The sequence below is a fragment of the Haemaphysalis longicornis genome, unplaced genomic scaffold (assembly GCF_048455015.1).
Source record: "Haemaphysalis longicornis isolate Haplotype H1 unplaced genomic scaffold, Haemaphysalis longicornis Haplotype H1 scaffold_153, whole genome shotgun sequence".
NCBI lineage: Eukaryota > Metazoa > Arthropoda > Arachnida > Ixodida > Ixodidae > Haemaphysalis > Haemaphysalis longicornis.
This window is the reverse complement of record NW_027526260.1, coordinates 271,366-295,373: the sequence shown is the minus strand read 5'-3', so window position 1 is coordinate 295,373 and position 24,008 is coordinate 271,366. Positions and strand designations below refer to the sequence as shown.

At 48.0% G+C, this 24,008-nt stretch overlaps 2 protein-coding genes across 2 annotated transcripts; both read right to left on the bottom strand.

Moving 5' to 3' along the window:
- Positions 1 to 714: 714 nt before the first annotated feature.
- LOC144165984 (uncharacterized) lies at positions 715 to 16,795 on the bottom strand. The gene is made up of 9 exons (XM_077695654.1): positions 16,701 to 16,795; positions 15,160 to 15,403; positions 11,688 to 11,987; positions 9,086 to 9,290; positions 7,875 to 8,164; positions 6,842 to 6,959; positions 3,435 to 3,719; positions 2,646 to 2,752; positions 715 to 800 (listed from the first exon to the last, which is right to left on the bottom strand). Exons 6-7 carry the CDS (start codon positions 6,924 to 6,926, stop codon positions 3,496 to 3,498), a joined length of 309 nt encoding a protein of 102 aa, XP_077551780.1. The 5' UTR covers positions 6,927 to 6,959; positions 7,875 to 8,164; positions 9,086 to 9,290; positions 11,688 to 11,987; positions 15,160 to 15,403; positions 16,701 to 16,795; the 3' UTR covers positions 715 to 800; positions 2,646 to 2,752; positions 3,435 to 3,495.
- Positions 16,796 to 20,044: 3,249 nt separating this feature from the next.
- Positions 20,045 to 22,794, bottom strand: LOC144165991 (TNF receptor-associated factor 5-like). The gene is made up of 2 exons (XM_077695662.1): positions 22,339 to 22,794; positions 20,045 to 22,221 (listed from the first exon to the last, which is right to left on the bottom strand). The coding sequence occupies exons 1-2, from the start codon at positions 22,624 to 22,626 to the stop codon at positions 21,193 to 21,195; spliced, it is 1,317 nt and encodes a 438-aa protein (XP_077551788.1). The 5' UTR covers positions 22,627 to 22,794; the 3' UTR covers positions 20,045 to 21,192.
- Positions 22,795 to 24,008: the final 1,214 nt, after the last annotated feature.

Below are 24,008 nucleotides of genomic sequence, written 5' to 3'. Positions count from 1 at the left end.
TGGATTTACGATTGCCAACTTCATGGCGAAAGGGAAACTTGGGAGCTTTGCGCTAGCTAGAGCCACTAAATAAGCCCGTATTTATTGACACTATCGCTGGCCACCACAGCTACACTTACAGAACCACCACAAAACGCGAATCAGAAAAGCTACTTTACCCAAACCAGACGAACAAGCTCCATTGCAGGGACACTACGGCGAGTTTTCTTGCCAGATGAAAGAATAGAAAGAAATACTGCAAGTTTTTTTTGACTGACGGGCAAATTTTTGACAAGAAAAGAGCATTAGAAAATGCCCTTTTTCTTGCACCACCCCCTCTGTTGGTTTGCTAACGATTTGCTGAAGGCTAAAATTAGGAAATTCGTAGCATGTGTGCAACATATGAGGGAAAAAAACACAATAGGTGGAGATTACCCATGAGAAGGGTGATAATTCAAATTCTGAAGGCAGAGATAGTATAAATACACACGGCAAACCAATGCGACATAATAATGGTACTTGGCACGGCAGCCTCTAATGCCACCTCCTAAGTAGTCGAGCAATGGACTACATAAGTGCATGATGGAGGCACAGAAACTCAACTTCAGCCTAATGGGGACTGGTTCTCATAGCGACTCGATGGCAACTGCATCCCTCCCTCCCTCCCAACCACACTCTTTGCGCACACCTGGATGTACACACGCACACACACACGTAAAAGAGTTTCATGGCTCACCTCTAAGAGGGTGCACATCACGGTGCGGTCCTTTCCCAGCAGGCGGATGAAGTCCTCGGTCGCTTCCGGGGACCAGGCAGCCTTTCTGAAAAGACAAGGACACGGTTGCTGGAGCACAACTGCATTTACAAACGGCTGGCAAAGGTTTATTTAATTTTGTTTTTTTTTTTTGACACCGGACCCTTGCATTACAAATGATTACCAAAATTGATGTTGCTTTAAAGTGCAATAATGGACTTCAGTGGAGTTTCTTGCCTCAAGGGCACCCAAGGTCAAGAGCGCCGTTTGCTACGAGAATAAAAAAAAACGTATTGACAGGAGGCGTGCAAAGAGTGCATAATGTTACACTGTTGCAAAGGACCACTTTCAGAAGAGGGTCATGTATACCCACCGCGGTGGCCCAGTGGCTAAGGCGTTGCGCTGCTGAGCCCGAGGTCGCGGGTTCGATTCCCGGCCGCGGCGGCCACTTTTCTGATGGAGGCGAAAAGCAAAAACGCCCGTGCGTATGAGATTTCGGTGCCGTTAAAGATCCCCAGGTGGTCAAAATTAATCACCAGCCCTCCACTACGGCGCACCTCATCGCCTGCTTTGCGTCGGCGCGTTAAACCCTACAATCAATCAATCAAGAGGGTCATGTATGAGAAGGGTAATAGGACATGGGAAGGCTACGAGGCATGCAATGAGCTAGTGGTGTATCGTGCCATTGAGCAAGTGAAAACCTTACAAGCAAGGTGATGGGTTTAAAACTGGGTCAAATATTGTTTCACAAAAGTATACCCTGACGCCTGCCTGTTTAAACAAACCTGCTTTCTAATTCGATGGTTACAGTTCTGGCCATCCTGCTATTTCTGTGACCATAGATTGTGGCCAGAACCCTCTCCCTGGCCGTTATTTGGAGGGAGAAACTACGTGCCTGATGCCACTAACATTGTGTGTATCGTCAACAGAGTCCTTTTATGGAGGTGCCAGCGGTTCTCACTGAAGCCCCTTTCCACATCCGCATTTCTACGTGGAATGCAAAGCAATGCCTTCACTAGTCCGGCCAGGAGAGGGAACTTCGTTTTGTTGCCAGCCTCCTCCTGCTCAAAATCTGCTGCCAATACTTTGTGTAGATGGAGCTGATTCAACATGTTCAAGCTGGAGGAGTGTGTATAGTAAAGACATCGCAGGGTTTGATCACCTGCGGCCCTCTGGTAGCTAGCCTCCTCAAATAAGCCCAAGAGGACTCCTTCGCTCAACTGTGGGCTCAAGAAGCACAGTCTGTGTAAAAGCTTCCAGCACCCAACCTAAGTGTCTGTTTCCCTCCAAAGTTGCCAAGATGAAATTCCACGCTCCGTGTAATCTCCAACTTCTAATCTCGCTTTCCAATTTCCAGGAGGCTAGGTTTGCAACAACAGCAACTCTCTGGCTTTCTTCGAGTGGTAAGACTGTCTTTACGAAGCATCCACACAGCTTGTGAGCGACGGCCACCATCTCATCATAGAGTAGGTGGACCAACGGCTCACTTGTTCGAAACAAAGGCAAAAAATGAGTGAAACCTTCAACCGCATTCTTCACGAAGAGTAGCTTTGCAAAGAAAATGCTTTCAAGTGCTCCTGTAGCTTTCCTCCTGAAAGACAAGTTCAGTCAGACACGGTCACTTTCTTTAAAGCTGGAAAGTGTTTAATAATGAACCGGCTTACAGCTGGTGCCAAAGTCAGCCATCTTGAACTTTCGTCCCTTTCCCGCGAACTACCTTTCTATTCCCTCCACATCTCGACCCCTTAGAGCAAGCTAGCCACGTGAACTGCTGCCAAGCTTCATTGCGATGGAGATAGTGAGATTCCCTCCTCTTCAACGCCTGTAACATAAAAAGGACTCCTTCTGCCAGAGCGAAACAAATTTTCGGCGCAAGATTGGCACAGATTGCTTGAAATGTAGCAGGATTTACCTCTGTGCGCAGTCAGGCGCAATTGGCACAGCTATCACATCCCTGTAGGCTCCAGGAGGCCCATTGTTGCCCTGATGGCCTGGGCCGGAAGGCTGGCACACTCGTTCCTGGAAGAGGGGGAGGCAAGAAGGGGCGGTGATGCAGCTGAGGGCCACAATGACTGCCCTCTTTAGGCAGTATTTTTAGCTACCGTGATCTGCCATTCATGTTAGGGCTACTAAAACGCCTTGAACTAAGCCCGAGTTGTGCATTACATCTCAAAAGTCCATTTTTTGCTCCCGACTCATTGCACACACACAAGAGACACACTAGCCCCCATTAGGCCTAACTATAAGGGGGAGGAACACCCCCCCCCCTCCCCTCACCCACCCACGGAAAGCAATTGGAATGCAAAAGAAATGAAGCCACTCATTTGAAGTAGACAGGGAGAGATTCCCGGCAACCTGCCCACAGCTTTCTCCGTTGCAACAATTGGAGTCAGTTATGTCGCCCTCTCGCCTTTGCCGAAAGAGCAACGGTGCAGTCTTCACGCAGCCGAACACAAAATTTGCGACTTCATCTACTGCGTTCCGGGAGAGTCAACCGATGCTCGTCCTTGATCACAAACGAGTCGAATCATCGGGGAAAACTTCCCAGCTGAGTGAACATTCACCTCGCTTTGCCAACTAAATCTGCGTTCAGTCACAAGGAGTTGGAAGTGACCGATTGGAAGGCAGTGCTACAAATGAAGCTAGTTTATGCTAACACACCCCGCAGCCAACAAAGGAGAGGCGAGAGAGGGGCACTCACGTTATGCGCCCACCCACTCCATCCTCGGCCCAGAAGACGCCCGTCAAAGAGGACTTCCACATCATCCTGGATGGGAGGCCCCCGATCCCCAAGGCCAAGCCCCGACCTTGGTGTGACCCGAACAACCCCATGGGTTGTTCGGTTCACACCGCGGTCGGGTCATGGGCGGGTCCATGCTCCGATCCACTTGGGGCAACTGCAGCAGCCTCATTGTGCGACGCAACTGCCACCATGCCAGGTCGCCCCCTCTCTCTTGGGATTCCCCAAGCCTGGTCAGGAACTGCCCTGCAGAGAACAAGCCACAATGGGTGAGCAACATAACCCCAGTAGTGGTGCCACTGTCAGGTATAGTACCGTGGAAGCCCAGCACGGTAGATGCGGATGCACGGCTCTTACTTGGAGCACATAAAAATGGCCACACTCACTACCAAGAGCAGTGTTTCGGCTACAAGGAAGCTGCATTACCAGGCTAGCAAAACGTAACACGAGAACCAGAGTCTACTGCACAGTGAGATGAGCATGCCGCCAAGGGTTTGATTGACGCAGTGAAAGGCGCCAAGAATGCACTCGGAGGCTCACAAATTCAAGAAACGACATTTTAACGCTGATAAAGCATTATTTCTGGGTCAAAACAGTTTATTTCTGGGTCAAAACAGTAACACAACAGCAAGCATTAGTACATACCTTCTCTGCAGGCACATGTGTTGACATGTAAATAAAACGTTAGCACTCAGAAGAGTCTGACTTCAACCTTCATTCCTAAAGAAATCTCTCATTTTCTTTTGGCGACTAGACAGCCGTCAGTGCAAAATGAATGCCTGCACTTCCTTGACCTTCTTGTGCAGGTCACCGAGGACATATCTGCAGTGTCTGAGAAATCAGCAGACGGAGCTTCTTGATGGTAACTACAGCATCCGAGCTGAAAAAAAACAGTTTCTTCCTCTCCAAACGTCAATGTGGTGTCAGCACCTTCGTCATCACTGCATTCTTCTTGCTCACACACACTATTCCCAATGCCTTCATCAACAACCTCCATAAAAGCGGGCACCCCACTTTGCTAGTCACTGCAATCATCAAAGGTCACCGTGATGACTGAATAATGGTACAGTTAAACCTCGATATAACGAAGTCGTACTTGCGGGCGAAAATTTCGTTAAATCGAGAATTTCGTAAAATCGAGGTTTCGATTTTACAGTCAATTTAACCAGTTATTGAGGTTTCAAAATCTTGCCCATCACTCAGAAACAACTGCTATGTAGTTACCTCTCCACTTAAAGCGAAATTTGTACTAAAACTGGCCGCGAAAATTGTGTGAATTAAGAGCTTCAACACTTAGGTAATGGAATTCGGATGGCCGACAGTAGTTCGTGTCGCTGTAAAACCGGTGCTTTTTCTGCAACGCCTCATTAAATATGATAGCAGACTAGGTTTCCACTTTTTTTTTTCATTTCGGTCACTACTAAACGCCGCTGTTAGTCAATTGAACCCGCGTCCATGCCCCGTGAGCTTCACTCCGGTGAGGCGCTGGTTCGAAGTTACGCCTCTTTTCGTCCGTTCAGTGGTAGGCTTAGGCGCGGCGTTGAGGGGTGCGGCGGGCCAACAGCGGAAGGGTGCTATAAAGCTTTCGAAAGACTTTTTTCATGCACAAGGGCTCTGCAGTATGGGCGCGTGATGCAACCACGACACTCGAGATAAAGCCATGATTGAGAGTTCAGCGGAGTGAACACGGACCACTTCACTTTGTGGAGCAGCGCTTACGTGCTCCCGCTAAAGCGGAAAGCTTACATTAAATATCTTCTGGCCAAATTTGATTAAGCAATTACTTTTATGCCCGCTGAGCCCTAAAGAAACCGATTTCTCTGCATCGCAGCTGTCTAATGAACACATTTTGACCACGTTCGGAGAGCAATTTATTGCCACCAGCACTCGATGTTCAAGCCGTAGTGAATAAGTCCGTAAGCAGTGCTTGGCGTTTCTTGACCAGGGTGGGCTTCATGTGACGCTCGTATGCTGACAGCGCTAACAAGGCTTGCTCTTAAACATTCGCGTGCGCCTGCGTGCCTCCGCAGAACGTCGATGGCATCCATCACTTCGGTGGCCTTCAGTTTCAGACACTTCCTCAGGCTCTTGTTCGGAACACTTTTCTTTCACTTGGAGTGCTCATGCTGCTTATAAGACTCATCTAATGATAGACGAACAAAATATTAACGTGGTTATCAGTGAGCACAACCTCGAGCAGCAGCACCGTGAGCAAGGACTCGAAAAACACTTGAAGTAGGCTTCGGCAGCCTAAGCATAGAGGGCGCTGGCGTAGGCAACGATGGAGACGTCAAAATGGTGGCCGCACTATTAAACCGTCCATAACCGCTAGCGGTTTTTGAGCAGCTTCTTTCATCGCTTTTAATTGTTGTCAACCGCATAATTCACCGCTTTTCTTTCATTTTAGCCTTTTAAGAGTTAATGTGAGTACTGAATGTTTTCAATGTAGGCTCTGAGAGGCAAAATAAAACGTGCCTCGACCGGAATTTCGTTCTTCCTTTCTCGCCATGACTTCGTTAAATCGAAAGCGCCGCACGAAATTACTTCGTAAAATCAAGATAAAAATACATGGATTTAGCGAAATTTTGATAGAAAACTTGAAAAAATTCGTTATATCGCGAATTTCGTTAAATCGAGGTTCGTTATATCGAGGTTCAACTGTATTCCTGAAACACTTTGTACAGTTGGAAGAAAATAGCCAGAAGCTGCCCAAACATTGAAATTAGAGCTCAACTATACTTGGGTACAGCTCAAGAACGACGAAGGAAGTTGCCAGCACACTTCAATACCTCAGCCAGCAGTTCCTTCGAGCAGCGCAGAGAGCGCCTTACTGCGGGTATTTCCAACGTGACTCGAGTCACTTCAATACTTTTTTAGTCTTAATCTGCTAGTAAACTACTGCAGCAGCAACAAAAAAAAACTATGCAAGGAAAAGACGGCAATGTCGTGCATTAAGCTAGATGTCCTTCCAAAATGTGCACCCCTGCCATTGGCATCCTTAACTTTCACCTGAGTATAGCCATGTACTTCCATGCGACAGTCACTAAACTTTCACAAATACAAAGCGATTTCATACACCATAGGTTGAATATCGAGAACTGCTTCATTTTTGACGCACTGAGCCACAGTCCCCAGCAGCGCTCTTTTAGCAGTACCCTCTAATTTGGGTACAGAGCACCCCACCATCACTCTTGTAACCAACAGCTGCGGCCACTGCAAGAGCCGACCTCACGCAGGCAAACCAAGCGGACGAGATTTCAAGACGTGAAAACTATTTGAATGCAGTTGGTGACCAGAATAAAGAAAAGTTGTGTTTAGAGAATTCCTTTCACCCAGCAAACAGAATGTTCATGACAAGAACCACTTACAAGACTCAGGAGTGGGCATGCTTGGTTCCACAAGCCCCGGCCACAACAACTGGTTGGCAGCGGCAAAGTCCGTGTCTTCAACCATGGATGACCGGGACGAGGCGTCGGACGAGGATGACTGCGGGGAACCGAACCATTTTCCCCACAAAGGCTCAAAGCTACAGTGCAGAAACTATGACGATCGCTGGGGAATGCAGGGCCACAGTTCAGCCAAACACTAGTAATACGTATTCTACAGCATAAATTTCCTGAACAGACGCTATATGAGGTGCACCATTTCACCCCAGTATCACTCTCTGCTACAGCAGAGGAACAGTGGGGTATTCACGACACCAGATGCACAAATTGAAATTTCATTAAATGCATCAATAAGTTTCAACCGATGCTCGTCCTTGATCAGAAACAAGAGGAACACACCACCCCTACATGAAAGATCGGCAAACATTTCCCCACAAGTAGGAATTTCTGCTTCGTTTTGTTTAGTAAAGCCGCGTCATTGGCAAACCTGGCTACCTACTACCTAAACACGCCCCGAATAGTGTCGTCTACTGGGTCGCTTGTAGCACTCTTTTCTCTTGAGCGAACCACTAAACAGGCACCGCTGGTAGGCCTCACTGGTCTAACTGTAAAGTTGTAAGCTTTCAAGCCCGCAATCTTGGTTCCAACCCCAGACATTCAAATTTATTCTTTTTTTTTTTTTTAAAGACCAGGAATGTGTTTTTACTACAGGACATTCTCTCAGGTACACTCTAAGCATTCTTGTCAAAAATAAGGACAGTTTTGCATATCTTAGTTTGGTTTAGCCCACCACCACGTATAATAGTTGTTCGGTCCTCCTATAGTAAGATGCGAAGGGGAAACGAATGCAGGATCTGTCTAGGTGACCTGGTTCGTCAAATACGTGTCTGGGTCACAGCTCGCAGGCAAGGGGGGTAAAGTTAAAGGAGACAGTATGAAGTGCAGTGTGCAGCGAATCCGAGGTGATGAAGCAGCACACACAGCCAACAAAGGAAGGCTAAAGAAGGCCACTCACGTTACACGGCGACCCACTCCATCTTTGGCCTGGAGGATTGGTGTCGTCCACGGTAGGTGGACAAGGTGACGGCGTCGAAGAAGTCCTCCCAGGCTGCCGTGCATGGGAGGCGGCCCCTGACCTCCCTGAAGGTGCCGGGTAACAGCCTGGGGTGGAGCATTTGCCGGCCCTGCCTCACACCGGGTGGCGGTGTGGTAAAGGAGCAGCTGCCGCTGTCCTCGTGGACCGGCTCCCAGCTGGACTCCCAGGGCCCAGGGGAAAAGGAGTCCTTGAGGACTGCCCCGGGAAAGCTGCATAGGAAGTGAAAGAAAAGGTTAGGCCCTCTTTTCTCTTTTTGATTTATCGCCGGCTAGCAGGTAAGGGTTGGTGGAGAGGCAAGCTTTATCTGTGGCTCTCGATTGACTCGGTCGCTCATTCTATGGCACGGATCCTTTGCTCTGTTGCCTCATTTCCTTTTATTTAGTTTTGCTTTCCCTTCGGTCGCCCAAATGCCCTGCCAAGCATCAGCGGAGGCAGTCATGGTGAAATTTTGTTTTAACAGAAGAGTACGTGAGGCAGTTTTGTGTTATGTGCATTTTTTTTTTTTTTTTGCTCTGAGTCTTTGGAAAACAGATAACATACCCATGTTGTTCGGCATACCCGAGGCTTCGTCTTACAGCGAGCTCGAGTTGTGCAGTACATGTCAAAAACCCGTTTTTTGCTTCCGAGTCATTGCACGTACACAAAAAAATAAATAAATAAGCGGTCCTCCCCCCCCCCCTCCCTTCCCCTAGGAAAGCAATTGCAACCCAAAATGAACACGGCCACTCATCTAAATTCGTGACCCAAAATACGGCTGCAGGGCAAGATCCCGGGCAATCTGGCTGCAGCCCCATCACAACTGCATGTGCAAGCTATGCAGCCCTCTTGCCGAGTAGGAGGCAAGGCTTCGCGGAAAGAGCAACGGTGCAGCATTCACGCAGCCAAACGCACAAATTGCGACTTCATCAACTGCATCCCGGGAGAGTTTTAACTGATGCTCGTCCTTGATCAGTAATGGGAGTCGAATCATCGAGGAAAATTTCCCCACTTTGGGAACATCCGCTTCGCTTTGCTCACTAGATCTGCGTACGGTCACAGACCGAGTGGAAGGCAGTGCTACAGATGAAGATGGGGGATACTAACACACCCCGCAGCCAACAGGTGGAAAGGGGCGAGAGAGGGGCACTCACATTATGCGCCCACCCACTCCATCCTCGACCAGGAAGTCCAAGAGGTCGTCCTGATCCCCAGGGTGCCGGGCAATCGCCAGATCTGCCTCACACCGGGTGGCGGTGCGCAGAGGACTGGCTGCAGTCCTCCTCGTAGACTGGCATCGAGCTGGACCCCCAGGGCAGCGATGTAGTGGACTTCTCGAGGGATGACTCGCGGGGAAGACTGCGTAAGGGAAATGAATAATGGGGCGTCGACCTTAGCATTAATGAAATGCGCAAAAAAATAAAAAAAATCTGTGCCACACCATCAGGGCCTTTTTTTAACCCGTAAACTGCTGCTACCAAGATAACTCGGGTGACTGCACTCGCACACCCCTGCCACTAAATGTGTCACTGAGACAACTTGTGTAAAAAAATATTGCAGGCGTGTCACGCCACCTATAGGGAGGTTAAGGACATAATTGGTAGGGTACATCTTGAACTAGAGATGGAGCGAACGTTTTTTTTTCAACCACGCTGCTTTGAATTTCCCTCGGCTACTCAACTATTCTAAGTTGGATATGGCCAAGGAAAGAAATTTCACTATCTGTGTTATAGCTGCCGCCCTCTGTAAAGCCCCATTGTGGAGAAAACTCCACCGTTCTGTAAAATTCCGATGTTCTTGAGAACACAAAAGTGAATTAGTAGTGGAACAAACATAAAAAAGAAAACCTTGTGAGGAGTACTTCCCGTTGGAAGTATTTTTTCTGGATGCTTTTATTGTGAGAACTAGTCAGAAAAAAAAAAAAAAAAAACTTGGCAGTGAAAGGCTTAAAGGAGCCATGAAGAGAAAATGCAAGTTGGTTTTATTCGAAAGATTTCGTGTTTTATAGTGCCCCCAGCGCTTGTCCGGATACAAACGGTGCTTTATTCACTGAGAAATTAAACAATTTAGGTTAAAATTTTGATTTTCCCGCTCAATCGTGCGTTTTCGTGGTCCCAAGTGACATCACTGAAACCGACCGCTCTGCAGCCTAGAGTACCTTCATTCACGCATCCGCCGTACAGGGTAGAGACACGTATACACTGGCGCCGCCATTTTCAGTTGCTCGCTCGCCGCCGAAGCAAGTCATTGTGTCAAAACCGCGCTAAAATTATCGCCGCAACGCGGTTTACTGAAGAAGTTTGAATCATATTGTCTGTTTCGCGTTGCTAGGTCTCGTGGGAAACGAAAAGAATAACGCGTTGAGCCCGTTGGCCCAATTGGGGCGGCACGGGACCGTTCAAAGGTTGTCTCCACCCTGTACAGCGCTGTTGGTTTGTTCCCGCGTTTCTTTACGTTCCGTAACCTAGATGGCGCCACCGTACCGTGGCAAGCGTTTGGTTTGTTTTTGCCCGCATTTAAACCTGGCTTGTTTTTGTTCTGGGAGAAAATATTCGTTCCCTGAAACAGTGCTCGCTCGACAAATGGGGTCACGTAAGACACCGTTGCTTGCGTCAATCGGCCAGTGTCGTCTGAGACAACCCCAAGCCCCGTAGTGCTGCGCAGCAAAACCAAGCATGCTGTGCGCAGTACGAACAGCAGAACGCATCAGTACTTCTATGTTTACATGTGCTTCCGTAACTTCCACTGTTTGTCCCATCATTCTTATTGCTTTGTAAAGAATGTGCCCTAAATTTAAGCGCAAATCGCTCGTTCGTCTAGTTTGTAAGTTCTACCTAATTTGCGTCTGCTTCTGCCAGCCTCCGCCAATCGCAGAGCTTAGCTCATGTGACGACATAGGTTCTGTTGCGGCAAATGAGCTGGTGGGTCGCATGACCATTCCCGTTTTTCCTAATTATGTAGCTTATTTGAGCGAAGTTTACGTTAAAAGTGGTGTCAGTATGATTCTAACGAGACAATCTTTTGAATGAACCAAACTTGTGTTTTCTCTTCATGGCTCCTTTAACACATAACATACATAATTTACCCGGAAAAATAGAGCATGAGATTGAAATGTTGAAAAATAAACTTATCTTCCATAAAAACTGCATGGTGCTGACGTTCTGAGCGACATACAGAACATCACAGGTAAAGTGCACCATATAACTGTTGGCAACAGCACAAAGAGGTCGTTCAAACTGAATTATCGCACCAGGCATTTTACCACCAGGAATAGCGTCAGTGCGTTGGTAGACCACAGCACTACAGTCCAGCCTCAACCTAACAACACTAAAATGCCTCTGTAGACAGAACCTAGCTATCACGATTCTATCACGAATTTAGCTTTAGCGATTTTATGAAGGACACTAATGTCAAGCATGTTCTCTTAGGTTAATTCTACACATTATTGCCAAAAATAAGGATAGCCTAGTATCTGTTAGGTCTTTCTAGCCTACCAACGAGTTTTAGTTTTTCGACTCTCCTGGTACAACATGAAAGAGGCGCAAACGTAGGATGTGTCTAGTTGGCCTGGTTTGTCAAATATGCATCCTGGTCGCAGAGCTGAGTTGTAGACAGAGTTGTAGGCAAAGTTGTAGGCGGAGTAGTAGGCGTAGAGTGGAGTTTTAGGAGAATTAAGTGCAGTGCGGAGAAAATCCGGGGGACGCAAATAGAACATGCAGCCAAACACAGGAAAGGCGAGAGAAGAAGGGCCCTCACATTATTCGGGCACCCACTCCATCTTGGGCCCAGTAGACATCCACACGGTCCACGGGGTGCGTGGCACAACGGCGTTGCAGACGTCCTTCCAGGACGGAGTGGTCAGCAGGCCCCTGACCTCCCTGAAGGTGCCGGGTGACAGCGAAGGGTGGGGGCACTCGACAGCACCACCTCACACTGGGTGGCGGTGTGGCAGAGCCTTGGCTGCCGTCTTCCTCGTAGGCCGGCTCTGAGCTACGTGCTACGAGGGCAACAACGGAGAAGAGCCTTCCTCAAGAGAGATGTGCTTCCCTGGGGACGCTGCATTAGAATGAGAAGATAAGGGTTCTCAGCGAAGCATTGCTAAAAATAAAAAAAGAAAACCATTGTCTTAATACTATAATAGGGGCCTTCATTTTCCCATACAGGGTTCGTACGGGCCTCAAAAGCAAAAATTCAAGGGTTTTCAAGGACTTTCAAGGACCAGAAAACACATTTTCAAGGTCCCCATCTTACGTTTTATCTGAGATTATAACTTTTTCAACAAAATGCAAAATTTTTATATTGCACAATAACTACGAACATTAATGCACATTTAGATAGGCGCTATGGGTCCATGAATGCTCCCCTAGATTTTTTTTTCATAGTTTATATTTAGGGTTTTTCTTTTTTCTTTGTGTTTTGTTGAGGCTGTTTGATTTCAAAACTTAGTTAATGTTGCCTGCATCTCCTGCTTTGTCAGCAAGAGTATGAGCTGAAATTAAATCGAGCAAGTGTTGCTTCAAGGCAGCATGAACTGTGTACACGTCCACCATTTGCCCGTAAAAGCAAACGCTGATGGAGCGTATGAGGCACAGCAAACATGCAATGAAAGGCCGTCCAGAGGCTAGATGGAACATGCAAGATAGAGAACAGAAGCCGGCTTTCACGGGATTGTATCGTGACATGAATTCTATTGAGGAGTGCTGCTCCCAATGTTGCCTCGTAATAATGAGAATCCACAACTCGTAATTTCACGCAATACACTGAAACTTGATTGTTACAATGTTTCTTTACATTTTTAACACCTAAAATTCACGACAAACACTTTAAATTCTTGTGAAAAGATCGGGCCATTGGTTCTCTCCAGAAAAATCAAGGGTTTTCAAGGACCCTTTAAAAATTCCAGGACTTTCCAGGCCTTGAAATTTACACTTCTAAATTCATGGGTTTTCAAGGTTTTCAAGGACCTGTGCGAACCTTGCCATATCACAATGCTCAAAGGGACCATGTACACTTGTTCATCCTACCAGAATATCGGTGTTCTGTGCAAGCGTGATAGGGTCATTCAGATAACATGAAACAAAGCATGGCTGGTCAACCTCAGCAATCTGGTTGAAATTTTTTTTTATCTCATTCCCACGTATGTACAGATTCGCACATATTTTTGGCGGAAACAGTTTTGTCAGACTGAAAAAAATTAGAAGCCGTTCCACTCAATGTGAAAGCTGTCGGAAATGCAGAGCAGTGATTCGCCATAGTGGCCTGTACCGCCGTTATCCGCTTACTGCTACCACCCCATGCAATTCAAATTTCCCGCCTTCGCAGTGCTCGCGCGCCCCCTGCCTGAAACTGCGCCAGCGGGAGTTCTGTTCTCTTTGTTCTTTTCTCCCCGCACGTGCCGGCTTTGCACTGCCATCGTAATTGGGCCCATCTCCCCGCGAGGGGGACTCGAGTAAATGCGTCGCATAGGGGGTGGGTGTATTGCGTTAACGTTTAGTGTTTGGGGAGTTGGTGGTAGTGAATGCGTTGTATCACCAGCTTGTTGACGTAGTTTGAATGAGTCAAGGATATAAGGCGCGTTCGTAGCTTCCCATTCTGTGTCGGCTTTGTGGCACAGTGGGAAGAGCACCATGTACATTGCGTTCCGCCCGCAGGGTCGAGGGATCGAAACCAGACGCCGGATAGTATTTTTTTTTATATAGTGTAGGGGGAGGGGTGCGGACTACGACTACAGACGTCAACGCGGGTGACATCGTGAGTTACTGAAATGCTCTGCATTTAAAAAATTTTGGAATGCACCCGGACGGACCGCGGCCACTACCTGCCCCTGCACTGCAGCCAACTTTAGTGACGTCTACCAAAAAATATACTCCTTAGGTGTGAAGAGTAATTTTTATGCTGCACCTATGTCTGGTGTGCACTCCCCCCACCCTTCCCCAAAACAATGTTGGCTAAAAAAAAGGCGCATAAAGCCTGACGAAACAGTATAAACGCCCCTTCGTCTCCCGACAACGATGGTTGAAATGCAAAGCTTTTTCGGCAAATGGAGAAAGCAAGTCCGAACCGTAAATGATCAAAGTCCAACCTGTCAATGGAGAGTTTTAGCTGACCGTTTCTGATGGTCCGCTCCGCTCCAATAGCTAGCGGGAGCACCATTGCGCATGCGTGGCGCGCAAGGGTGCTAGCGGCGATACCGGAGCGGGGCCCCGCTCCGCTAACCGGGGCCTCTTAGCGAACCGTCGCGGCAGCTTACGTTACCGTGCGGAATATCAACAAGGCTGCCACGCGATGCAAGCACGCTCCCACGAACTCAGTTTCTTTAGTTGAAACGCGAATGACGAAATCGCGAAGCTCTTCCGAATAGGCAAAGGTGCAACACTCCACAACGAGCTTTAGAACAGAAGCGAAAAACATCGACCGAAGTGCGGGGCTGCTTCTATACAGCGCCAAGAAGGACAGCCGTGTCTTGGCTATTCCAAAGTTTATCGGCTTCTTTAAAATAATTTAGAACCATTATACCGTGTAAGCGACTACATTGTATTAGAAAGGTGAAATGAGGCTCTAAACATGGTATTTTACGTTAATTGAGCAACCGAAATCCGATTCGCGTCTTTACTTTGGCATAACGTTTTGGTTTGCACACGCACAGGGTACGACGAGTGACGCGAATCATTCCCCGTCGAGGGAGACACGGTTATCGCTTAGCTAAAAGCCTTTGTGCCGCTGGCGCTGCGGTTGTGCCTAGCGGACCGTCGGGAGCATAGCGGAGTGTCAAAAACGGTCAGCTAAAACTCTCTAATGATCAATGTCCATAACCCCAACAAAAGCAGACGAATCCCTCACGAGAAAGCCGAGCGTTTCAACTATCGCCGTTAGACTCAGGGGCGGTTGAACTTTTTCCCTCCGTCGCTACCTTTTGTGTCAGCTACGCGACCCTCCAGCCGAGCAAGAGGCAGGCCTTTGTGGCAAGAGCAATGGTGCGGCATTCACGTAGCAAACGCACAAACTGCAGCTTCCTCAACCGTGTCCAAGAAGGATTTCAGCAGTCGCTTGTCCTTGGATCAGAAATGAGAGAGACACACCACCACTAATAGAAGCATCGGCGAGAATTTCCGCTTTCCTTTGTTTACAGAATCCCTGTACAGACACCGTGCGGGAGGAAGGGGGGGAAGAAGCGACCGAAGGAAGTGCAGTGCAGACCGAGCCCAGTGCAAGCAGAACACGCACTCACGTGATGCGCCCAACCACTCCAGCCTTGGCCCGGAAGACATCCATGTTGTAGGCGGCACGAAACATCACCTTGATGTTGAAGATGTCCTCCCAGGTGGCCATTTCTGGTGCCTGCAGTGACCGCCGCAACAGGGGAAGTCGCCGGCCCTGCCACTCCGGGTGGCGGTGTGGCAAAGACCGGCTGCGGTCCTCCTCATAGACCGGCTCCGAGATGGACTCCCAGGGCGCCGGGAAAGACGAGTCCTCTAGGGTGTTACATGAGGAACTAACAGATGGCGCCACGGGACCCAACCCACGGTGTATGAAAGCCGCCGGCGGGAACAGCCCCCAACACGAGGCCCCCCGAGTTTCACTCCTCTTTACCTCCCAGCGGCGGAGCGCGGTGAACCTTGAGCAGTCGACGGCATCGAGTTACGCCCGCACCCTGGCCGCCACTTCCACTTTCTCTTCTGCGCTGCAGCCATGTAGTCACTTGTATAAGCTTTCTCTTCCTGCTTTATAATAAACCCAGTTAACCCCATATAACCGAAGTCCAGTGTTCTATAAAAGAACCCACAACGAAACATAGGCAGAACTGCCCTGGGAGGTCTGCATAGGAATCGAAATAAATAAAATTGTGATGACCTTAGCAAAGAAAAGAAATCCCTGTCACACTATCAGAGCCCTTTGTTAGCATTTTCCCAGCCACTCCAAGACGCATGCCCCTGCCACTAGATGCCACTCACGAGACAACTAGTGCAACAAAAATATTGCAGCCTGCTGCGCTATTTAAGATAGGCCAAGTAAAGACAGAATTTGTAGGGTACGTTTGAAACTATGGAGCGCAAGTTTTTGCTTCCGCGCTGCTTAGAATTCTCCTGGCCAATGCAGCCACGGCGACTCCGACGCAACCAAGAATGGGAATTGCGCTGTGTTTTAGCTGCCCCAGTTTATAAAGCCACATTATAAAGAATATTCCACTGATAAATTGTTCAAAACACCTAGATGTCCTCATTAGAAGCTAATTTGTATTCATTTTGACAGCAATTTGTCTATAACTGTTTATTAGAGAATAGATATAACCATGTAAAATGTTAACCTCCTTCACAACATAAATAAAAGTGGAATGTTAGTAGATAAAAATGGAAAAAGAAGAACAGGCAGGGAGTTCTCCCTGCCAGTGTTTTTTCTGGCTTGCTTTCACACGAGAACCGGTTAAAAAAAAAAACAACTCAGCAGTGGAAGGGTAAAGACATCGTAATTTACTTAATTTACTTAATAGCGTCAGCGAGTTGATAGATGATACAACTACAGTTTGCCCTTAACCTAATAACATTAAAAAGTATCTGCCAGCAAAACCTAGCTGTTTGATTTTATCACGTTATGAATTCAGCTTTATGCCCTATTGCAGGACATAAATGTCCTGCAGGACACTGAATACGCATTTGCAAATGGGTGAAAGTGATTTGAATAAAGTCTGCAGTCAACGACAGAACGATCCAAAAATGGCATTTAGAAATGGCAATTAAATTCCCAAACAGCAAGTTCAGAATAATCCCTTACAGTGCTCAGGCCTGGGCGCACTGGGGTCCACCAGCCCTGGCTGGATCCGCTGGTTGGCAGCGGAAAAGTCCACGCTGTCATCCGACGATGACCGGGAGGAAGTGCCGGTTGTGGACCACTGCAGGGAACAGAAGCATTCGTCCACAAAAAACTCCCTGCCAGGGTACAAAAGCTATGCCAATACCATGGCACGGCTGGGGCACAGTTCGGCAAAGCACAAGCCAAAACATTCTACCGAACAAAAGTTCCTGAACAATCATGATGGACCTGAAGGACACGAATTTGTTCCACTGCTGTTGGCTGCCCCAAGTTTTAACATGACGAAGGGCATGACCAAAAGGCTGGCATGGTTGCACATATGCAGCACGCAAGTTTTTCCAAATTAATAAGCGCTTGAACTTTATGAAGTGGTCTGCTAACTCTGTAAAAGTTTCACCGAGCAAAATTTGCCAAGCAGAGCCTACCCAACAACTAGCAGAAAAAAATAAACTAAGCTTGAGGCCACCTGATCACGTCTGGAAGTGGATAACAGCAAGAACAAGTTGTTAGTGCAGGTCTCAAAATTGCAGCAGTTATTGAAAGTAAAATCACAGCCGCGGTTTCGCACGCAAACACCAATGCTTTCACATCATGATTCAAAAACAACCGCATACCTGGCACTGATATATCGCAACTATCCTTCGAAACTAATTAATTTCGAAATTTGAAATAATCTCCGAATTGAAATAAAAGTGGTGATAGAAGCACACGGATAAACAGAATTTATTCAAACAACTAAATACCGTTTGTGTTACGTCATAAAGCGGATGTAACTAGATTCTGAAAGCCGGATAGAGTTATTATTGTATGAAACTCTATGGAAAGCCGAGCTCCGTGATAGCTGCATGCAAGCGTGGCACATTCAGCTTAGGCCTAGTCCCGAGCCCGAAGTGTGTCTATTTGGCTCTCAGCCGCACGGCAACAAGTTTCACTTCGACAGCACGCAAAGCAAACGTGCTCCTAGAAGAGAGGAAAACAATACTCACGAAGGTACTCGGCCACGGAGGGTCGCGGCTCAAGGTCGCGGTGTCGCCACAGCGCGAGTCATCACTCGCCACATTATCATCACAGTGCGCAGGGGCGGATGATTTGCGCAGTAGTGATGGTAGAGTGATGGCAAGGACGCACAAGCGAAGCACGTGCCACGTGCCTACCCTGCAGGGGACACCAACGCCACCAGCCACTCACGTGGGAAACTCACTTTTTTATCATTTATTCACTAGCGTCATTGCGCATTTACACGAGATGGGTGGATGCATATGTAAACATACATAGGCAGACTTCTGTCTAAGCCTGTCTAAAGCAATCAGTGTTATTGAAGTCCCATATGTTTATTACGACCGCACAACTATTCAACCCTTCAGGTAAATTTGCTCTGGCAACAATTACGTCATGTCAGCGCGCACGTTTCCTCCGTGCATTTGGTTCTGTTGGGCGAAGTTTATTACTGCAGGTATACAGTGGGTACAGTGGCTAGAATTCTAGCTACTGTACTGCAGGTACGACTGCAGTAGCGACGTCCCTCTGACCTTCAAGCTCAGCCAAGGTCACGCCAAGGTTAAGCAAGCGGCCTCTAGCTATGGTTTCATTACGATCCCTAGAATATTAGTTTCGCGGCGCGCGCCCGCGAAAGCGCCATCGACTACGTTTGTTTCTTCCGCTCCGACGGTAGCGCCAGCGACCGCGCTTGCAACGTCTCGTGGCCTAGCAAAAGCAGCGGGTCTCGTGGTAGGCGCGCTCAAAGAAAAGCAATTTCTGGGTGAAGAATTCAAAACGGCCTGCAACAGAAGCTTCGCCTCACGTTAGTTTTGTGCGCTCGCCTTATTCCCCTCCCCCGGTTGCTGTGGAAGCCTCGATCCGCGAGAGCAATTAAAAGTAATGTATGCACTGCGCCTGCGCAATGGGTAGGGTGGCAGAGCTCTCGTGCGTGGCTTGGCGCGCGGGTTTGTATGTGCAGGGTTAGAAGCCTCCATAGCAGGGTATACGACGATGAACGAGTGAATAAAAAAAAATTCCGAGAAAACCGCTGCTCCGTTTGCGCTCAAACTTTGCTCAAGATCGCACTTCAGGGCCTTTATTGTTGAACACCAAGAGCGGAGATGTGGCAGTATACCTGCTTACTTGAAAAATAAGTTTCCTTGTCTTTTTTTGTGGAAGAAACAGCGGCTATGTTGGCTTCACTGACCACTTGGACAGTGGCACCACCTGAGTTATGTAGAACAAAGCTCTGGAAGCCCCGAGCACAACGAATTCAAGCAAAATTTATGGCAAAAGGAACGAAGAAAAATGTTGCAATCCTGCTGAGCAGATAGCTTTCACCCATTGTTGGGGTCGTTCAAAGCTTCTTTCTCTCTGTCCCTGTAGCCGTAATGCACCGGACGTGGAAATTTACTCATCTTTGATGCTTCTATCTTCGCTCGTACCAGTTCGTCGCTTATGCAACATTTCAAAGAGCAAGCTTGTGTTCAAGATGTTCAATTTTATGACTTCGGACAGCAGCTATGCCACCAAGTTTGCGCAGTTGGCCGCCAAACCGTACCCAGCCGTGTAAAACGGTCAGGTACAATAAAGAGAGCGAGCAAAAACCAATGTTGCTTTATGGATGTACCTCAAAACTTGGGTCAATATTGGGTGGGAACCAAAGAAACATTCCTTCATGAGCAAACATGGTCCATCTCTGTGATAAGGGGAAAGCAAGTTGCCAAGAGCAAACACGTTCCCGCACTTCACTAACTTGGAAAAGAAATGGAACCACTAGTTGATGAAGAAATGCTAAACAGCGAGAGGAATAAAATCGATGAGAAATTCTTGATACAGTTCTGACCAGATATGAAATGCGCAATATCAAAATGAGCTCCCTCGTATATTTCGTGCGCATCTTTTCTTCATTTTTTTTTTTTCTGCTTGATAGATCGGCAAACCTACCCCCGGGGACTACAAAGATGACTTCCATTGAGCGCAAGTTGTGATTAAGAACTGCCCTTCGGGACAAGCTTAACGCCATCTTGAACGAGATTGGAGGCTCCCCCGAAAGCAGCAGCCTGAACACAAACAATGGATGCAGCGATATCGTTGGAGAGGATAGAGGCCATGTACTGACCATTCCAAGGGCTGGACAAAGATAGTTCTATGGAAATGACAGAAAAGAGTTCCAGCGCAACGTTGTTCAATGACAAGGTCGTTGAACAGAGCTTCGCTGCAGATCTCGAGACCAACAGGTCTCGAGATTTGCAGTTCTTGAGATCTTCGCCTCCTACGAGACCGCTGCCTAGTGAGCCTACAACCACTAGAACGAAACTACCTATGGCTCAACTAACAAAACTTGGTGGAGACCATCGCAACTGGAACAAATTTCGGCGTGTGTTTGAGTTAACCGTACACAACACTTCCAAACTGTGGGCGACAGAGAAGTTCCATTACTTGACTGGCCGGCCTCCTGACCAGCTCAGCAGCGGCGGCAATAACTGAACTCCCAATGGCAGAGCACTGCAACAACAGTGCAACAGAAAAAGTAGCGAAGCAATTCAGCAACCAGACTCTCATTGCACAAGACCAGCTACAGGCAGAAATGGATATGGCATCTGTTCCGTAGTCAATTGACGTAACCTAACTGCAACGTGCAGATACACTGAAGAAGCTTGAATGCACTTGGAACAAGCCCAGAGATGTACTGTGCCGTGCTGAGCAAGATCCTTCCATGGACACTCCCTCAAGACACGGTCCTGAGGTACCATCAGCATTTCAAAAAGTCGTCTACTACTTCAACATTAACGGGAATGCAGTGTGACCAACAACAGACAGGCCATAAGGAAAAGTTTGATGCACTGGCGGACTTCCTTGGACACGAACTGGAGCGCCTGGAGGCAGTCATTCCGAACAAATCTCCCGAGAACAAAATTTAAGATGAATGATATGCGAGAAGAACAGTCTCAAACAGAAAGTTTTGATCATTAACTCAAAATGATTACTTGATTTTAATTACGTATTCAGTCAGTTTATCAAGCTCAGCTAACCTCCACTGTAAGTATGCTTCCAGCGTACACTGACCTTGCCATGGATCACAAATGTAGTAATCGAGAATAAAACGCCCTGAATAAACTCCCTTGGTTGGTGTATTTGCCTCTTCAAGTTTAACCCAACCAGGCAGACTTCTGTCGATGTTCACATTCAAATGTAGTAATCACATCACTGACAGCTGACACGGCAAAAAAAAATACTTTACTCAGGTCTTACAGGCCTGTTGTGAGACAGCTGGTTCAATAGCAAATGGTCAGCGACGAGATGTCAGCACAAAAACATTCCTGAGCTTGTTATCTAGTTGCTTCTCCACTCTGCTTTGTGTATCGTGGGTGCACTTTTTGTTCATGCTCAAGCAGCGAGCAAACACTTTCGTCGTTGATGACTAACCACACACGAGGAGGCCAGTTCCCCATTGCATAAACACAAATACACGTCAGGTGAGGAGTGAGAAACATAGGTCGAGCTGGTTACTCTTGATGAAGCTGTCACGCTCCAGGGCGTTCAAGTTAAAAGAAGAATCAAAATAAAAAGCTGGGTTGCCAGAGGCTGTCGGCCTCGAGAAAAATTCTTTCCTACCGCCTGGTCTGCTTTCAACCGTCCGCTGTTCGCCCGTATCCGGATGCACGACAGACAGCATCATCTTCTTATTGAACGGCCACTGGAGATACTCGTCCACCTCGCCTTTCTTCAGACAGAGCTGCAGGTGGAGCGAAACACCTGCGCCGTTCCTTTTGAGGAGAACCCCAGGCAAGATCAAGTAGTGGCACAGGTAAACCGGAATGCTGAAACGGTCGACCGTCCCATCCTTCATGGCCCTGTCTTTCGCTGTGAAGTACCCTTTCAGTGCCCAGTGGTGAGAAGAGCCAGTCTTCAGAATGTGGCGCAAAACCAAGTCTACCTTCCGGGACGTCTCTCGGCCCGTCTCCACAACCGTCTGCTTTACGGTGGCAATGTCCGCTGCATGACGGGCGATGCCGTTTGTGTTCTGGCAAATGACGGTCACCAAGTCGCGTTGGAGTGTTTCCTTCAGGTCGTCCACAGTGCGAGACAGTGCATTGCCCTGGTCAACTTGCACTTCCTTCAGGCTGTTCGTGGTGTGGGAAAGCGAGTTCACCACTTCAGCTCCCAAGCTGCTATCCAGGGAGAGCATTTCGAGCCGGCCTTTCAGTTCCAGAAGCTGCTGCCCCATTTCCCGAGTGGCTGTGGACAGCATTGTCTTCAATTCTGCCAGATCTGAGGTTTGTTGGTTGCTCCCTGCCCAAGGGGCATCAGCTGCTGCCGCAATTGGTTCCTGACGCCCGGTGCATGATCTCAGGTGCAAGCAAAGGTTATTGTACAGGATCTGTGCAGAGCACTTGGGACAGGAAGCCAAATGATGCTCGCATTCAAGCCCGAAGTGTCTTGATAGCTCGGAAGCTGCAAGCACGGCTCTGCAGCCGTTGTCTTTGTTCCAGCAGTACACCTAAAAGGAACAAAAAATGTCCAAAAGAGTGAAAACAGCCTCAAGAGTCCGGCCTTGTGTGAACACTTTTAGTAGCATCTGTGGTGTGTTATGGCTTGAAAGTGTCGTCTGCCTTACCGGTAATTCCAAAAGGTTCTTGACCGGATACTGCCTCCACTGAACGCTGTCATCCGGACAGGCCTCGCCATCCAACGGGCAGCACAGGGGCCCAGCCAGCTCGCTCTGCTGCTGGTGGCAGGGTCCGCACAGAACATGCCTGCACGGCAGCAGATGCGTCCGCCCGACCGCCATCCCGCAGGCGCTGCATACTTGGGCGGAGGGTAGGGTATGGACGAAGTTCAAGGGTCTCCAGTCGAGATCTTCGCGAACGTCGTGGAGGATATGGCGATTGCCACCAGGAAGCATCTTCTGTTGCGCACGTGAGCAGTGCACAGACTACGAAACACGCTGCCGACTGGCTCTACCGTGGATACGTGACCACTGGTGCTGCTTAACGCGATCGTGAACTGCTATTTTGAAATACACCACTCCAACGCTTCCAAACTAGAGAACGAAAAGACCGGGCATTGTCATCCACAGCTCCACAGGTTGCTGAATCAGAAAATTTTCACAAAGCCACAGTATCGCATGCACAGTATTAACTCTATGATTGGTCAAAATCGCGGTTTCGAACATAAATTTTCTTTTAATTTTTTATTTACTGATGCGAGGAGATGTCATAATGTCATTAAATTTGTTATTCCTGTCATATCACAGTGCTGCAGACTGCATACCGCGAAATTTGAATACCCTTGGCTGAAAGTATCTTCTAACATCTCTTTTATGTTGAAAGAAATACACACAGCGCGCAAAAAAACAGGACGGAAGACAGAGGGATGCTTGTGTTGTACATCCCTCCGTCTTTCGACCTGAATTTTTTTGCGCGCTGTGTGTGTTTTCTTTCAAGATGATTTATCAACTCGCCCAACTTTCGGTGTTACCTCTTTGATGCCCGTAAACTGGGGCTCTGGTTCCGAACTCACTTTATTTTTGCGTGAAGATCTGCCACCACGCCTACAACATGAACAAGTCAGTGTGCCATCCTTGATTGGCGTACGTCGCATATACAAGATATAGACGCAAGGGAATTTCATTGAACTAATACAGTTCAAAGGCAAGGAGCGTTCTTTAGAAGTGCAGGACAGGACCACGCGGTTAGAGAGAGATAGAACTTTATTAGGAACAGATGGGTTAAGGATATAGGGTGGCCACCAGCACGGCCGCTGGATGAGAGCGCACGCAAGGTGCGCCTTTCATCCAGCGGCCGTGCCACCAGGACGGCGGCGGCTAAAAAAGCTCGCTCAAGCAAGAGCTCTTGGGTGGCCAGGTCGGAGCTGCCCAGCGCCTCCTCCCACTGCTCGCTGGTGATGATTGGGGAGAAGGGGGATTGGGGAGAACCACTGGCACCTCCATAAAAGCACTCTGTTGACATGCACATTTTCTTGCACATGCACTTGTCTGGAAAATTTCTTGCCTGTTGTTGATACCTTATTACTAACAAAAAGATAATGCGAAGTCCAGTTCTGAAAGAAAAAAAATTATCCTTACAGACGGGGGGAGGACCTGAGCTCCTAAAGTTCACCTCAAGGTCGCCCAGTTCCTGCCAGTGGTGCAAGCCAGACTTCGAGAGAAGAATGCGGGGTGAAAGGGATTTAAGACGAGTGGAAAGCCCGCTTCTTCATACTCGCTGAGTGTCCACTAGATGACCACAATCGCAAAGAATTCAACTACTAGCTCCAGTGGTTCCA